The following is an 18,489-nucleotide window of genomic DNA, read 5'->3' on the forward strand; positions in this document are numbered from 1 at the left end:
ATCTTACACTTAATTAGACAAGGCATTTTTCCGACTACTTTGATGGGATTACATTCATGAGTTCTTTCTCTCCAAATTCATTAGTGATACCTAGAAAAACTGCTGGTTTTTACAAAAAAAATTTAGGACAATTTCATGCATGTATAAAATATGAGGTTTTATGCATAATTTCATACATGGATACATTGTATCTTATCAGATTAACTTATTCTTTTCTTGTCTCCCTCCTTGTGTTCATCCATCTCTTCCGTCCAACTAGTTCCCCTCCTGCTTTCATGCTCACTTTTATGACTACATAAATTTAAATAGAGCTGCTTGAATGAGGATGGGTGGGGCTGTTTAGCTATATTTGGGTAGATATTAACAGTAGCTTACAGCACTGTGGAAAAGAAGTACCCCACCCCTGGCAGCCAGATTGGAGTGGAACCTTATGAGCTCCTCCCCCATCTACTAAGGGAACTTGATGGGCTTGATTTTGTGTGGATATTGTGCAGGTAAGTACTGTGGGTTCATGGTTGCAATGGCCATACCATATCCAGAAGACAGTATTTCACAGTACCCCTCCCAGTCTCTGACTCTTCATTCTTTCCACATCCACTTCTCTGGTCCTTGGAGGGGGTGATAAGGATGCCCCATTTAATGCTGAGCATGCAATTCTCACTTACTCTCTGCCTTTGGAACAGTCGAGTCTCTGCCTTACCTGCCATTCCCTGTAGAAATACGCTTCTCTGACAGATGCTTAGAGCAGCACTTATGTTGGGTATAAGCACAAATATTTAGAAGACATCTTGACAGTATCCATTTAGCAAAATAACTGTAGCAGATATTCCACTGGGCATGTGTCTTCCCTAACTGTGGGCTTTTGACCAGGTTTATGGTATGAGTTCTGTCCTATGGAACAGGCCCCAATTCCAATCACAAAGCAATTGATTTGCTCCATAACAGCCATGTTATTGTTGTACCATAGGAAGTATCTTGACTGTCAGGTAGATATTTGTTCTTGTTTGAGTACAAAATATCTGGTATAGGTTCTCATATTTGGACACTTGACCCTCCCCTCCCCCCTGCTGTTGCTGCTGTTTAAGAAGTTTGTGTAACCTTTAGTGGGAGTTTTAATCAAGGAAGTGAATTGGTGATTGAAGGCCTTGAAGTATAGCATGGCCCCTGTCTTAATCAGGGTTTTCATTGCTATGAAGAGACATCATGACCACAGCAACTCTTACAAAGGACACATTTAGTTGGGATGACTCGCTTATGCTTTCAGAGGTTCAGTCTAGTGCCACCACAATTGGGAGCATGACAGTGGAATGGGGCTGGAGCTGAGAGTCTTACATCTTGACTCAGAGGCAGCAAGAAGTCACACTAAGTGAAGCTTGAGAAAAAGACTTCAAAGCCCGCCCCCATAGTGACACACTTTCTCCAACAAAGCCACACCTACTTAAACAAAGCCACACCTCCTTCCTAATAGTGCCACTACAGCCCTGTTTTCTGTTCACTTCCTTTCCGCTTGCTGCCATATTTTCCACCACAATGAATTATATCGCCCTGGAAGTCTAAGCCAAAACAGCCCTTTCTCCCTTAAGTTGCCATTGTCAGGGTACTTTATTACAGCAACTAAGATGGTATTATATCATAGAGGGTTCTCACCAGGGATGGCCACTGAGAATTTCCTTTTCTCTGCTTGTATAGCACATCCTGGCACTATTAACATTAACCAGAAAGGAAGAAGCTTCTAGTTGACCAGTCTCTGGAAGAGAAATAAGTGGGACCTGCCTGGTAGAACACAGAGGCACAAGATCTCAGAAGGCATGGTGGGGTGTTGAATAGCCTCTGTAGAAGGAACATATTGGGAGGCTAACATGGTGGCATTTTGTGATATGCTGGGATACCTGTTGGGAAAAAAGGGGGGATCAGCAGGAACTGGAGAGGGAAAAGGTAATTGGGGATGAATATGATCACAATGAATTATGAGATTATTCAGAAAAAAAAGAAAAATATTAAATCCTGATTCCTTCAGTGACCTACTATTCAGTCAAGAGTGTATTTTTCAGTCTCCAGGTGTTTGTGTAATTTCTGTTGGTGCTGATTTCTGTTTTATTTCAATATACTCTGACAATATATAAGAAATTACTTTGATTCTCTTTTTCAATTTTTTTATATTAGAACTTTTAATTAATAATCTATTAGTATTATTAAATTTGTTGTTTGAAAACTTTACACATGTGCTGTGACCCTCATACCCTTACCTTTCCATCTCCTTACTACCTGTCTACTCCCCTACTTCTCTAAAAAGATTTTTCAATATTATGCTTATTTGATTTATTTTGTGATCCATGGAGCTTAACCAGGGCCATCTGTATAACCATAGGTTTGGAACACTATCGCTTGGAATTGATGAGCTCAGCAGTGGGTACAAAAGTGAAGACAACAACTCTCCCTTTAACAGAATCTATTAGTAGCTAAATAGGTTATCAGTAGAAGATAGGGCCACATTAATCACCATCTGCTTTTCATGACAGGTTCTTTACAGAACTAATCTTGTTCCAGCCCAGTTTTGCTAGTCTTCTTGTGGTATTCTGAATGAGAATGCACATCATAGAGCCATTGAATGTTTAGTCACCAGGGACTGTAACTGTTTGGGAAGGATTAGGGGATTAGGAGGTGTGGCCTTGTTGGAGTAGGTGTGATCTTTTTGGAGGAAATGTGTTTCTGGGAGCAGGCTTTGGAGTTTCAAAAGCTCATTACAGTCTCTCTCTCTCTCTCTCTCTCTCTCTCTCTCTCTCTCTCTCTCTCTCTCTCTCTCTCTCTCTCTGTGTGTGTGTGTGTGTGTGTGTGTGTATCTGTATGTCTCTCTCTCTTTCTATCGATCAGGATGTAAATCTCTCAGCTACTGCTCCAGCATCATGGCTGTCTACTTCCAGCCATGAACATCATGGACTAATAACCCTCTAAAACTATAAACAAGCCCCAAACTAAATGCTTTATTGTAAGAGTTGCTTTGATTGTATTGTCTCTTCACAGGAATAGATCAGGAACTAGGGCACCTAGTTACTGTGAGTTCTTGTTTGCAATGGCTATATCAAATTTGAGGATGATATTTCAAAGCTCTCACCCTATCTTTAGTTCTTACATTGTTCCTTGGCCCTCTTCCTCAATGGTCTCTTAACCTTAGAGGATGTGATTTATATGTCTTGTTTAAGACTGAGTCCTCAACTGTCATTTATTCTCGGTATCTTGCGTAGCCGTGGATCTCTACGTTAATCACCATTAACTGTCGTAGTTTTAAGGTTTGCTTTATCCCTATTGTGATCAATTTTAGAGACTTTGTCTATTCTCTGTCTGTTGCCTGGAGTATTACGTAGATGTATGTCAAATCCAATCAATGTGCTTTATTATGTTCAATTTTCTACTACACACCTTCTTAGTATGATTTTATCTATGTGTATAGTTTGTTCTCTAATAGCAAATTTGTGTGGGCTCTTCTTTTGATGACGACTGTGCTTTTCTTCCAGCGAGCCAGCCTGTAGACCTTTCTACTGAAGATAGAAAGTCAGTTAATGAAGTTTCCCAATTGAATATTTCACATGAAAGCATGGTAAACCAAGATGTCGTGGAAAAGGAGAATGATTTTTCGGAAAGCAGGTAAATATTCTTATTTATTTACTCATCTTGGCATGCTTACATAGGTTAGATTATTTTTTATCATGTTTGATTTTTTCTATTAAAACATGCAGTGCTTGATTAAGTCTGTCTCAAATAGCATCAAATGGAATAGCAGAATAATCCATATCATTATCTAATTTAAAAGCATGCCTGGTCTACAAAAAGAGATCCAGGACAGCCATGATTACACAGAGAAACACTATCTTGAAAAAAAAGAAAGAAAAGAAAAAAAGTTTAGTAGTGAGGATGAAGAGATGGCCCAGTAGCTAGGACCAGTTACTGCCCAAACATGAGGACCTAACTTCAAATCCCCAGAACCTATGTAAAACATATGGTGTGGTATTGTGCATTCCTGCCCTGTAACCCAAGCAATATGTAGGGCAGAAACAAATGGATCTTTAGGCCTTGCTAGCTGCCACCCTGGCTTCAGGTTCAGTAAGAGGCTGTCTCAGGGAAATAAGGGTCAGAATGACAGAATAAGGCATCATATCCTTCTCCAGCCTCTATATGTGAATCCTCAAAGGAGCCCATAGACTGTACACACACATCACAGTCGCACATAAACAGACACACAAAGTGTCAGAATATCAAATTATATCTAAATACCAAATAAATCAATGTAATTGTCAGAATGTTAATTCTTGGTTTTTAGTAAAGAATTTCAGATTCTTACAGATAAACTTGGAGGTTATAGCTGCTAGAAGCTCCTCTTAATTTTCTGCACATTCAGTGGATGCATGTAGTGGCATTTCATTTGCATTTTAATAAATGAAGCTTGCCTGAAGATCAGAGAGCAAAACAATTCCACTGGTCAGCCTTTCGGACTAGGTAGTGGTAACACACACCTTTAATCCCAGTAGTCACACTAGTTGCCATAGAAACCAGACGGTGCATGCCTTTAATCCCAGCACTAGAGAGGAGTATAAAATGGGAGGAGACAGCTCTCAGTCACAGTCTCATTCTCAGACTCCTGGAGGCAGGATCGCCATTTTGGACTGAGAGGTAGAAGTGACTGGCTGCTTTGCTTTTCTGACTCTTATGTTGAACCCCAATTTCTCTCTCTGAGTTTTTATTATTTGTACATCAGATGCAGATAAACAACGTTTCAATTTTGATTTCATTTTCTTTGTATGGTTGTTTTACCTCAATATATCTCTGTGCACCATATATGTGCAGTGCCCACGAAGACTAGAGAGAAGGGCAATGGATACCTTAGGAGTGCAGTTACAGACAGTTGCGAGCCACCATGTGATTCCTGGGACTCAAACCCTGGCACTGGAGATGAGCAATGAGTGCACTTAACCCCTGAGCCATCTCTCTGACCTGACAAATAACTTTTCTAGTAATGATATTGTCATGAGTAAGAAATTTCAGAGCATTTATATTTTCTGATTAAATAAAGGAAGAATCTTCATAATTACATTGATATTAAAATGCATAAATGAGCCATTCAATAAGTATAGATTGAATGCCTTTAATGCATCATTAGCCATTAAATGTGGGCTGGAAAATGACTTGAAAGCAAAGGTGCTCACCATTGACCCTGATAATCTGTTTGATCCCTGGAACTCACATGGGGGAAGGAGAGAACCAACTCGTACAATTTAATCTCTTACCTCCACACAGATTCTGTGACACTTTGTATGGGGTACATGTGCATACTCATTTGTGTGTGTACACACAATATACATACATACACACACAGTGTAAGTAGATAGAGTTAAAAGAATTTATTTTTGCCATAAATGTTACTTTATAGCTTTTTAAACTTCTCATTTTAATGCCTCTGTTATTTTGCCACTTTAGGGATTCTGTTACTAAAGCACCATGCTCTATCTTGGTTCTTGGGATTCTCATGTATCTTGGATTTATTCTGTTTGTTGCTAATAGTGAAACATGCTAAGTATACCTTCCATGAATGGAGTTTTTACCAAAACACATGTAGCCTAGAATTTTCTTCATTCAGTTCATAGTCCCTAGAATTTGAGTTCTCTTTATTTTCTGGATTTACATTCCAGTAATTAATGGAAACACCATCGCCATTCATTCATTTACCAAGCATTTATTGAGTAGTTACTAGGTGGAAAGTAGAGTGCTGAATGCTGAGGACACACAGGTAAGTAAGATTCCTTTGCCGTTGAGAAACTCTTATAGAACAGATAACCCAAGAGCTAGTATGTAGAGGATGGATCTGTCTTAGCTAATGAATGGAGTTCTTTGTTAATATGCAGCTGCCTGGGTGACTGTTATGGAAGACTGTCTTGAAATCATAAAATTTGAGTTGACTCTCAAGAGGATGAATAGGTACATTTTAGCTGATCTTTTGTGAAAAGTACTCTAAAGATATTCCTTTAGACATCTTAACGCATAGAGAGGTAGAAAATAATTACTGCTCACTCTAAACAGATTACTGTTGCTTCGATGTAAGGTGTTGGAAGAAGGAAGGAGGACTCAGTGTTAGGGAGAGCTGAAAGAGTAGCAGCATGCTGAGTCACTGAGATTATATATCTGGAGTCTGTTATGGAGCTCTTGAAAGACATTAGACGAACAAGACATGATGAGTGGAGTTGAATCTTGGGGAAAACCCAGGATGTGTCACATTCTGGGGGAAGATGCTCACTTTATAGACCATTGGAAATGGAGAGATGTGAGATGATGTTTGGCTAGGATGGATTCCAGAGACACTGAAGATTAAGCCTGAATCAAATTTTATTTTATGGTTCTTCTGAAGGAAGAGCTAGACAGGGAGAAAGGAGAGAAGAAGAGCAGGGTTTTTTTGGTGTGTGTGTGTGTGTGTGTGTGTGTGTGTGTGTGTGTGTGTGTGAGAGAGAGAGAGAGAGAGAGAGAGAGAGAGAGAGAGAGAGAGAAGACAGGAGAGAAAGAAGACAGAGAAGGGGAGAGAGTATTGTTGAGAGGGGCAGATAGAGACAGAGATACACAAGGAGATTCTAAAAGGAGGGGAAAGGAGAGAGAGAGGGAAAGAAGGAAGGAGTGGGGTATGTGTGGGGAGACAGAGACTGACTTGCACTCTGGTATCGTTCTGTGATAACCTGTGATTTCTAAACATAGCTCCTCTCTGGCCTATCCGTTTGAATGGTTTTTCATGATTTCAAATGTTCTTTGAGGGATTGTGATCCTGTATCAAGTTTTGAGGTAAAGATTATTTTGCACATTTAACTTTCTCAGTAGCCTGGAAAGCAACTTTGTGGAGACTATGTACAATGCGTTTTGGGACCACTTGAAAGATCAGCTGTCAAAGACTCCCCCTGACTTTTCTTGTGCTCTTGAACTTATAAGCAACATCAGACAGGTAAGTAGCCATCCCTCCCTCTGTTGATGCAAAGTTTCCAGACCTTAGACCTTGGATTATTAATATTATTAATGTCCTAAGTAGCTTACTTTATGAACAAATATGAGATGAGTTAACTCCAATTTTATTTGTATAAGACATAGCTTGAGAGTTAGGGTATTTATTACTTTAATAACATAATGTATCAGTCAATAAAACATATTTTCACTCAACTTCCACTAAGTTTTGAGTGTTCCAGAAGCACAGAAAATAATGCAAGCTCTTGTCCACAAGGAATTTACATTTTGAGTCAAAAAGTTATTTCAAGTGAATTTTTAAGATTACCTTGCTCATTTCACTCTTGCTCTTTGGAGCAAAACAATCTAAAAATGCTCTTAACTTCTGCTCAGAATGGGTTATCATTTTCTGGAGGTGCATATGTTGTTGAAACCTGTACTTACTTGTTGCCCTACTCTTATTTTTATTTATGTTTTTATGTCATTCTGCTTTAAGAATAATCACTACTGCTATAAATGGTATATGTGAAGCCTAGAATTATAATCGTCCCCCCCCCCCACAGACACAAATAACTGTCTGCGAAATTTGACCCTGAGAAGACAAAGTCTGACATGCTTTTAGCCTGGTTGTAAGTTTAGGAGTCTAAGCAGAATATGGATGGCTCTTTTGATTTTCTTTTGTGGCAGATTTTGGTGTCACTGCTATTACCACGGCAGAACCGTCTACGGAATGAGATTGAAAAGGCATTGGATATCAATCTCCTAAAGCAAGAAACAGAGCAAGGGGCTCTGAATGTCCCTCATCTCTCGAACTATATTCTCAACTTGATGGCCCTCCTCTGTGCACCGGTTCGGGATGAAGCAGTACAGAATCTAGAGAGCATAAAAGATCCAGTAGAGTTGCTGAGGCAAGAATCGACTCATGTTGTTTTATCTGTTTTCTGTTGTTAATAACATGCTATCACAGCATGGGTTAACAATAAAAAAAAAATATTTTGGCTCTCCTCTTAGAAGTTTAAGTTTGAGGGGCTGTGTCCAGTGAAAGCATTCTTGCTGATGGAGTCTCGAGGTGGTGCAGAGCACCCCATGATGAAAGAAAGAGCCTGTGTGGGTGTGTCCAGTTTTCAATCCCATGAGTTCTAGCCTGCCATTCTTGTGTAATCCTGGTGACAGTCTAAAGGCTTCATCCATAAACTCTGTAGTTGGATTAAGTTTTCCACCCTCTCAGTAGCTCACAGTTGGGTTTAAAGTTTACTGGTTTTGGATCAGCAAGCTATTTTCAAACCATAGGACATGCTGCTCCTGAAATCTGTCTTACGTACCATGAAAGAAAGCTTTGAACCAGATATTATTTATGGTAGACCTCTGTTCTTAATTGTTGTCCTCCTGTGTGAAAGACCTGATTAATATTTTTTCACTTTTTAATTTTCTACTTTTACTTTTTCATTTTTATCAAATTATTTATTTTATTTTATGTGCATAAGCATTTAGCCTGTCAAAATGTATGTATGTGCACCATGTAGTACTTGCCATGGCCAGAAGAGGGTGTTGGATTCTCTGGAACTAGATTATGGGTGTTTGTGACTACTAGGAATTAATCCAGCCTTCTGCAAGAGCAACAAGTGCCCTTAACAACTGAGGAATCTCTCCAGCTTCTCTTTCTCATTATCTGCTGACAGCTTCATACATATTTTCTTTTATCATCCCTCTTCCAATCCTGCTGAGCCCCTTCTTCCTGGTTATTCCTCTTCTGACATGTGTGTCTGATTTCATGCAGGGTGTGTGAAGGTAGCTGCTACTGCCATGTGTTCACTATTGCAATGGATTTGTGAAATCCAGAAGTCAGCAGCATTTCCTAGCACTCTTCCTCATCCTTCGGCTCTTAGAATCTTTCTGCTCTCTCTTCTGTGATGTCTGCTGGACCATGGAGGGCATGATATACATGTCCTATTCATGTCTGGGCACTAACCAGTCACTTATTCTTAGCACTTTGATCAGTCTTAACTGTTATGCGGTATACAAAGCATCTTCTATGTCCCAAGCTGAGGCGCACTACTGACTTAAATTATTTTATTCCTTATCTTTTTACAGTATCTCTGGTTTATTTTGATGCCATTTAAAATGGTTATTTGGATCCCGTTCATTACATGAAAATTTAATGTGATGCTCTTAAGACATTTAAGTATAGTACTAGTTCTATAGATTTCCACCCATCCCATCTGTTTCTCCCAGCCTAAACTCTGTGCAGAAGTGGAAGTGAAGACTCTCAATGTTTCACAGCTAGAAGGACTAGGAGGAAAAGATGACTTATTTTTGAGTTGAAAATTAATCACCCACATTGTGACCACGCATAGATAATTGTTAGTGCCTTGGTGGTTTCCCTTTTTTCTCTGCCCTGTTCTGAACATAGCCAATAGCTACAGTGCAAAGACCTCTAGACTGGTTGTTGAAAGGTGCCTGTTTTTAGCTCTGCTATCAATTTACCCCCTGGCCTTTGGTCCCTGGATGGTGCATTTTTCTTTATCTATTTTATAAAAAATGTTTTTAAAATAATATTGGAATAGTCTTGGTCAGCCCAACCTCCATAGTTTTATTGGGCCCATCTTATATAAGAAATTGTTATGAATTCAAGTCTCTTATCTGCACTTTCTGTACTGGAAGTTATACAGTGCTGGAGTCTTGGACGCTTCACTTCAGCTCCACTAGACATTGCCATATGTGTGGTATTCTTTGTCAATTCAACCTCTATGGCAGATTTCTGCCCAGGCTCCCAGAATGTCTCTCATATATATATATATATATATATATATATATATATATATATATATATATATATATATATAGAAGATGCTATTGTTTCAAAGCTCATATATTCTTATGCTTGTAAAATTAGTCCCACAAGGGTGCTGCTAAGGCTTACTATTGTCTTCTCTAGACTTTTGATTGGTGTTACAGTCGAATCCAAGTTACACTTCAGCTTTTTTTGCACTGGTGTGTTGTTTGCTGAGGGACAATATACAGATATTCAGGGAGCAGAGTCTCTAAGTATTCTTGAAGCAATTGTGACATTCTTTGGGTATGTCTATAATCTTACACTAAAGGTCCTTACTTTCCTTGAAGATCTTTGAAGTTCATTGGGGATATTTCCCTTTGCCTTCATAAACAGCACACTACTTCCTTTGATCCATACTAATCACTTTACCGAAAGAATCACTTGGTTGTAGTAGGAGGCCGCTTGTTTGTTCCTGGCTCCTCAGCCCTGAAATAACCACACAGAAACTGTATTAATTAAATCACTGCTTGGCCTATTAGTTCTAGCTTCTTATTGGCTAGCTCTTACATCTTAATTTAACCAGTTTCCATTATTTTATATTTTATCACGAGGCTTGTGGCCTACTGGCAAAGTTCCAGTTGGCAGTTCGTATTTTCCCCTCTAGTAGCTACATGGTGTCTCTTTGACTCCACCTACACTCTGTATATATCTTTTCCAACTTGGCTATATTCTGTTAAGCCATTGGCCAAAAGCAACCTCTTTAATCATTAACCAATAGAAGCAACCCACTTGGTTTCATTTGGTTTGTTCTTGATGGCTTTTTACTATTTACATTGCCAGGCTTTAATTTTCCAAGTTATTCTGCTCTCCTCACGTGTCAGTTAGGACCCTCATCTTTGAATCATTGTTTCTTTCTTGTATTTCTGTACATGATTTAAAGTAGCCATGTAACTCCTTCAGTATTGTGCTGAGAAAATTAATTTCCCTAATATCTCAGGCCATTGTTCTTATAACTTGCCTTCTCTAAAACACTTTGACTATGGACACAATTAATTCAAGGTATTTGCTAGTTCATATCAAGGATGACTTTTACTCTACTTTCCCATGAAATAAACCTTTCTGGTTTCCAGTAAGACTCTTCATTTTCACTTGAAGCTTCATTATATTCACCTTTACTATCTATTTCTACCAACATTTTGGTAGTGTTCAAGAGTATCTGATATACTACAGATATTCTCCCTCACCTGAGTCATTCTTGATACCCTGTTCACATGAACAAACCCTTTTTATAGCCTGTTTCTCCAAGCTCTTTCAGATTCTACCCATTTCCTACATTTTCAGGTATTGTATAGATTAACAGTCCTAATTTTCAGTATTACTTTTATTCCTTATCTGTTGTTCTGTAGCAAAGTACTCACGTTTCAGCAATTTCTAAAATGCATAGATTTATTTCTTAGGAGGATTGAACATCTAATACGAAGTAACTGTATCTGGTGAGGACATTCTTCATGCATTACAATATGATGGAAACCATTACCTGGTCAAATAGAGTAACACTAGATTCTTAGCCTCTCCTTCTTTTATAATTCAATCCACTCAGCCCTCATGACATAAATACCTCTCATTAGGTCCCTACTCAAAGCAATTAAATAGTTTTTTGGAGTGCATGTTCCAACACTTGCAGTCTGTGATTGAAGTAAGTACTTTACAGGCCCATTCTTTTTCTAAATGCTGGGACATTATTATTTCTTCCTTGAACTCCACTCCCAAACACTAGTTTTCTGTTCAAAATTTAAATATTCTGTTTTTGTCTGTGACAGGGGCATCTTCCATGTTCTTGGCCTGATGAAAATGGACATGATGAACTATACGATCAAGAACATTCGGCCATGCTTGCAAGAACATTCTGTCCAATATGAACGAGCTAAATTCCAGGAACTCCTTGACAAGCAGCCCAGTATGTGTATAATTTAACTAGAGGGGGAAATTAGTCTTTTATTTTCTTTATCTTTTTTTACAATGATTTTTTACTTTTGAGTAGAAAGTTTACTTCTTGGACCAGGAGTGAAGAAAAACAAAGTTTTCTAAGACAGAAAGACCTATACAATTCATTTTAAAAATTAAGTTTAATCTTTGACAGTGTCATACATGTACATGGTACAATCTGATCACTCCCAACCTCAGCCTTTCTTATGCTCTCCCATTCCCACAATTCCCCCTTTAAAGGATCCCCTGTCCTGCTTTCCTATCTTTTTGTTTTATGACCACCCGAGTTGGAAAATTATTCATATCATCCTGTGTGTATGGAACCATCCACTGGAGTAGGAACAACTCACTTGGTGGTACATCACTCAATGACTCTCCCTCTCTCGGAAGCCACCTCCAGGTAGTTCTTGAAGGATGGCACAGACCCATGAGCCCCTTCCTTATCCATGACTGGGTTTTGACAGACGCAGTCTTGTTCAGACTCAGGATAGCTTAACTGTCTCAGCTGCTTTAGATCATGATTGCAAAAGCCATGTCATGTCCAGAACATAACAATTCACTGCCCTCCTCTCTGTCATCCCTAGTTTGTACTCTCTCTGCCTTATATTCCATGGTGTTCCCTGAGCCTTGGAAGGGATGCAATGGATGTTCTGTTTAGAGCTGACTGTACAATAGTTACTTATTCTTAGCACTTTGCCCAGTCACAAGTCATTGCACTAATTGCTGTTTGCTGCAAAAAGGAGCATCTCTGATCAAGTCTGAGAACAACACATGAGTGTGTATATAAATATTTAGAGATAGTTTGACAACGTTTCTAGTTAGAAAAACGAAGCAATAGGCTCATTCCTAGGGACTATGAACTCTTCAGACATGGGTCTTTGCCAGGCTTACAAAGCCAGGCATAAACTCCCTCCTATGGAGTGGGTCCCTGATTCTATCAGAAAGTTATTGATTACTCCAATATTGGTCATGTTGGCATTGCACTAGTTTGCAGATCTTGCCTGAAATGTTGGTATTGTGGGATACAGGGTCCACAGGTTGGTGGTGTGTTCCCAACCAAATACCTGCATGGCACCTTCTTATACGGTGAGAACTATTCTGGAAGGAAATACCCTGTTCCATTATAGCTTTTAAAATTGCTCTTTTCTTCACCAAGGGACTAGCTTGAAGTCTCCAACTTTAAGCTTCACAGTTTAAACATATTCTTCCCCTTCTCTTCCATAGATCTCCTTGATTGCACCATCAAATGGATGACTAGAGCTGCCACAGATGTCACCAAACCACTGCCAAGCACATCTGTCTCGCCGAGCTCCTCTTTTGGCATGAGTTTGTTTCCATTTTCAACCACTGACCCAGACCCGCCTAGTCTTACAACAGTGTTATACCAAGGATATCTAAACCTCGTTCTTAGGGACCATGAGAATGAAGAGTTCCCTGAGGTAGGAATGTGTGTCGAGGCATTATCTCGTTACCTCTTACTCAGGAGCGCCACTGCGGCCCTCCTAACAGTCTGTTCTTTCTTGCCTAACCAGACTATGCTGATGGATAAGGCGCGACTACAGGCCATGAGGTCCAAATTACACCACTTGACGATTCTTGCATCCGTTTTACTTGTTGCAAGGAGTTTCTGTTGTGGTGTTTTATTCAGTTCACCAGAGTTTGTGGAAAAACTGAAAAGCATAACCACGGATCTAACAAAAGACTTTAGCTCCGAGTATGTTTTATCAATCTTTCCATTTGCATGTGTGTGTGTATGCACATGTACGTACATGGTCATTTGTCTGTCCAAGGCTTTAACAAAAGAATTTAGCTCCAAGTATGTTTTATCGATCTTTCCATTTGCGTGTGTGTGTATGCACATGTATGTACACAGTCATTTGTTTGTGCAAGTGTGTGCACATGTCAAGGCCAGAGGTAAACTACAAGGATTTTTCTCTTGTTTTCCACCTTATTTTTTAAAACACGGTCTCTCATTGAACTTGAAGCTAACTAATTAGGTTAGGCTGGCTGGCCAGCAAGTTCCAGGGAGAAACCTGTCTATGCCTCCACAGGGCTGTGATGACAGTCATACACCATCACATTTGGCTTTTTGTGTGAGTACTGTGGAACCAAGCTCAGGTTCTCATTTTTGTGTGGCAGGCATGTTTCCAAGTGAGCTTTCCAGTTCCTTCATGTCTTTACAGTGCCATTTAGGCCATAGACAGGCAATACAACATTCCATTATTCTTCACATAAAAGGCCCCCTGGGAACCAGAGCCAAAAAGATTGTTGGTATTTTAGGTTTGACATAGAGAAGAATAACAATTTACTACCCAGAAGGAGGATAAAGTGGTTACTTTGTTAAAATATCCATTATTATGTTTTCTATTAGTGAGACACTATGTATTTCATCAGGGGACAGTGGATTTTTGTAATTTATACCCAGAAATTGATCATTTAGTCATAAATATTGATTGCCAGTTCCATGCATGCAGAGATTCTATATCAGAGTAGAAAGGGGAACTAGAAATGTAATTTTATTAGTTTACTTGCATTTTTGTAAAGTAGGAAAGAATACTATGTAAAATATCTAAGAACAATATTCTAATGTTCAGGATGTAACCAAACCCTTGCCCAATATATATTGTTCCATTTAAATTTGGCATATAGTAATACATGAATAATTCGGTACCTTAAAGATAATAACAAAAATCTTATATGTGCTCATTGATTCATGTTGTCTATTGATGGTGAGGGTCACAATTCTTCTTGGGTATGCCTACTTTTAGGATGGGGATATTAGGGTTTGGCCCTTATATCTGGAAAACTCTATTTTTTTCATTCTCCAGGCCAGAAGAGTCTATGATCAGCGTCAGCGATCAGATATCCCAAGAAATCCATCAGGGACTCAAGGACACTGGCCTCACTGTTCTGAGCAGTGAAAACAGGGCATCACTTGTAGGCCAACTTCGGAACATTGCCAAGAAGGAGAACTGCATTCGTACCATCATTGGTAAGAGTCCCCCAAGTGGGAAGAAATAAAAATAATATGCCAGGTAGAAGTTAAACTCTCATTCTACAAAGCCATTCCTCCAAATCCTTCTAATCCTGCCAAAAAGTTTCCCTCCTTGGTGACTAAGCATTCAAACATATGTGCTCATGGGCATCATCTTATTCAAACCACCACATTCCACTCCCTGGCCCAGACAGGTTTATATAGCCATATCATAATGCAAAAAAAAATTCATTCAGTCCATCTTCAAGGTTCCCATAGCCTATCATAGTCTCAACACTGTCTAAAAAGTCCAGAGTTCAAATTTTCAGGGACTTGTGACAGTCCTTTAACTGAATCGTTTGTAAAATTAAAATTAAATATCACATACTTCCAACATATAATATCACAGAATATACATTAATTCTCCAAAAGTGTGGAAAGGGAGTATAGTGAGCAAATACTGGTCCAAAGCAAATTCAAAACCCAGCAGGGAAAATTCCAACGTTTGCATCTCCACATCTGATGTCAATGTACTTTTCAGAACTTCAACTCCTTTTAGTTTTGATGACTACAGTATGCTTCTCTCTCGGGCTGGTTTCACATCCAATCTGCAGCCTTCCTTGGTAGGTATCCCATTACTCTGGCATCTCCAACATCACCCAGGCTTCATCTTCACTGCCTCACACAGTAGCCTCTCTGGACCTCCATTCAGGGGATTTCCTACTACACACTTGGCCTCAGTGGCTTTCCTTAAATGGGGAGGGAGACTCCAGAACCCTTCTCTTGAAGCTTCCAAGTTCTGCAACTTGCTGGAGCTGGAACAAGGTCCCCTCCTACAATTACATTTGCATCAGATTTCTGGTTTTGATGATTTTCTTCACTGCTTAATTTTTCCTTTCATTCCTTTTCACAAGTTGGAAGCTTAGCTGAGCAGGGTCTTACCCTGAGGTCACCACTCCCTTTATTTCATTGAGCATCAGGCTTTTCTTGAAATATTTTAGCTCAGTATTGACCTTAGCTTCATTACACTTCATGATGTTCTTTTTCTCCACAAACTCTACAGCTCATATTTTTTCTTGATCAGTTTGCTCCTTTTCATGATAGACCTGCACAAGAGTGACCATTAATAACCACCCAACAGAGTCAATACTAGGCTGTCTTGAAATCTCTTCTGCCAATGACATTAATCCAAAACTTCATTTTATCTTCAGCCAGATTTTTAGGACAAGGACAAAAAGAAGCCACTTTTTTTTTAAACCAATATATCACAAAATCATCTCTAGCCCACTTACTAATTATTCTTCTTCTCCTATGAAACCTCTTGAGCTGGGCCATCATAGTCCAAATTGATCTCAACAACTCCATCTTCCACACTCTTACCAGTATGAGCCACTAAGCCCTGCTTAAAATGTTCAACTGCTTTATTTTTATGTGTTGACTGCATTTCCACCTTTCTCCTCTCCTCCCCATTCTCCCCTCTGTCCCCCCATTTACTCCTCCCCCATGTCTGTTTAGGAAAGGGTAGGTCTCCCATGGATAATAACAAAACATGACATAGAAAGTTGCTGTAAGACTAAGCACAACCTCATGAGCAAGGCAACCCAGTGTGAAGAAAGGGTCATAAAAGCAGGCAAAAGAGTCAGAGACAGCTCTGCTCCCACTGTTAGGAATCCCACAAGAAGACCAAGCTACATAACTATAACATACATACAGAGTCTGGGTCAGTTCCATGCATGCTCTCTGGCTGTTGGTTCAGTCTCTGTGAGCCCCTGTGAGTCCAAGTTAGTTGATTCTGTGAGTTTTCTTGTGGTGTCCTTGACCCTTCTGGCTCCTACAATCCTTCCTCTCTTTCTTCTGCAGGATTCCCTGAACTCAGCCTAATATTTGGCTGTGGGTTTGCATCTGTTTCCATCAGTTACTGGATGAAGCCTCTCTGATGACAATTGGGCTAGGCACCAATCTCTGAGTATAGCAGAATATTGATAGGCATCATTACCATGACATTTTTTTCCTCCAGTCATGTTTGGTTCTATTCTAGGTCTCTGAGCTATCCAGTCTATGGATCCTGGTGCTCCAGGCAGTGTTAGGGGTGGGCTCCCTCTCATGACATGGGTTCAACTACTTTCTTAATGCAAAGTCCCAAAGTCTATATTTTACCCACAAGCAGCATGGTTAGGCCTGACATAGCAATGACCCATTTTCCAGGACCAACTTGTGTTTTAGTCATTGTTCTACTCCTGTGCAGCAATACCATGACCAAGGGAACTCATATAAAAGAAAACATTTAATTGAGGCTTTCTTACAGTTTCAGAGGTTTAGTCCATTATCACCATGGCAGGGAACATGGTGGTAGGCAGGAGTGGTGCTGGGGAAGTAGCTGAGAGCTACATAATGATCTGTAAGCAAAGAGAGGCAGAGACTGGACATGGCATGGGCTTTTGAAACTTCAAAGCCCATCCCCAGTAACACTGCTGCTCCAACAAGGCCACACCTCATAGTCCTTCTAATCCTTTAGATCAGTGCCCCTCCCTGGAGACTAAGCATTCAAATATATGAGCCTATCGGAGCCGTTCTTATTCAAACCTCCATAGTGAAAAAACATGTAAAATTTTTGTGAGCAGACAGTGAATGTTGAGTTTATTCTGAAACCCCTTCTTTCTACTTTTCATTTTGTTCTCTTTGACAGAACAACGGATACATTTGTTTCTTAAATGCTGTTTGATTCATGGAATGCGGGAATCTCTCCTAGACTTCCCGGGAGGACTTCTTTTCATCGAGCCAGAGTTGGCACAACTAGGGTGGAAGTTTGTCAATCTGATGCATTACAACCAGCATGTATTTAGTCCATACTATGCTGAGATCCTAAAAAATATCCTCTCTCCACCAAATGCGGAAAAAAATGAAGAAAAACCTATCTGATAATGCTGGTCCCAAATCCTGGCATGAGGAATCTGAAGAGAGGACTCATCATACTCCCAGAATAACATCATCTCTGACCAACAATCACAAGCAGCCCTCTTCCTCACTAACAGCCAGGGTGCAACTGCAGGGGCCAACCATATAAACACCCAATGGCCCAACCCCCCTCATTAATAAATTCCTGAGCTGCAAGAAAACCTCAGTGTCTTTTATGTTGCAACTAAAGTCATGTCTCTTGCCCTTTTCTCCTATCAGAAAAATCACTGGGATCTCAGGTTCCCTGCAATGACTAAGAAGGTCAGTTATTAGTATGGTAGCTTGGACAGGCAGCAGGGAATGGCATTAGTATTATTTTCTTCAATTGAAAAGTTTCCTTGATTGGTACAAGAAATCTAAAAATTATCTAGAATTAAGAAATCAGAAACCTATTGAATTATAAAATGAAAGAGAATACAAAGCAACAATTGTGCTATCGAAGTTTCCTATAAACTTAAAGAACATAGTGATAATATTACCACAACCTATTTTGGGATGTAGATTGAAGCATCATGAAGCATCATGGAAATGAGAGCAAGATGAAAGTTGCTGTTGTCTGCTTATATTCAAGTGAGACCAAGATTGATGAAAATTAAACATTTAAACATTAATTAGTTAAGAGAGAACATCTCCCATACAATGAATTACTAATATCTTTGGAAATTCAAATAGCATTGACTTAGTATTTTATGTCCTGACCTCAGTTGTTCTCACTAGAAACTGGGCTTGTTTTAAATCTTCCATTCTCCCATGAAGGGACCATTGACAAGGAGTTATTCCCACTCTGAGGGAAAAACAGTAACAACAAAATTTTAACCAAAGTTAAGCAAAC

At 39.5% G+C, this 18,489-nt stretch overlaps 1 protein-coding gene across 1 annotated transcript; it reads left to right on the top strand.

The window, feature by feature from the left end:
• The first annotated feature begins 3,623 nt into the window (after positions 1 to 3,623).
• LOC121436724 (T-complex protein 11 X-linked protein 2-like) lies at positions 3,624 to 17,733 on the top strand. The gene is made up of 8 exons (XM_041636739.1): positions 3,624 to 3,642; positions 6,853 to 6,973; positions 7,687 to 7,877; positions 11,563 to 11,699; positions 12,953 to 13,167; positions 13,261 to 13,442; positions 14,557 to 14,720; positions 17,389 to 17,733. The coding sequence occupies exons 2-8, from the start codon at positions 6,878 to 6,880 to the stop codon at positions 17,619 to 17,621; spliced, it is 1,218 nt and encodes a 405-aa protein (XP_041492673.1). The 5' UTR covers positions 3,624 to 3,642; positions 6,853 to 6,877; the 3' UTR covers positions 17,622 to 17,733.
• Positions 17,734 to 18,489: the final 756 nt, after the last annotated feature.

Source organism: Microtus oregoni, unplaced genomic scaffold (genome assembly GCF_018167655.1).
Source record: "Microtus oregoni isolate MIOR12 unplaced genomic scaffold, Mior012 000050F_002, whole genome shotgun sequence".
NCBI lineage: Eukaryota > Metazoa > Chordata > Mammalia > Rodentia > Cricetidae > Microtus > Microtus oregoni.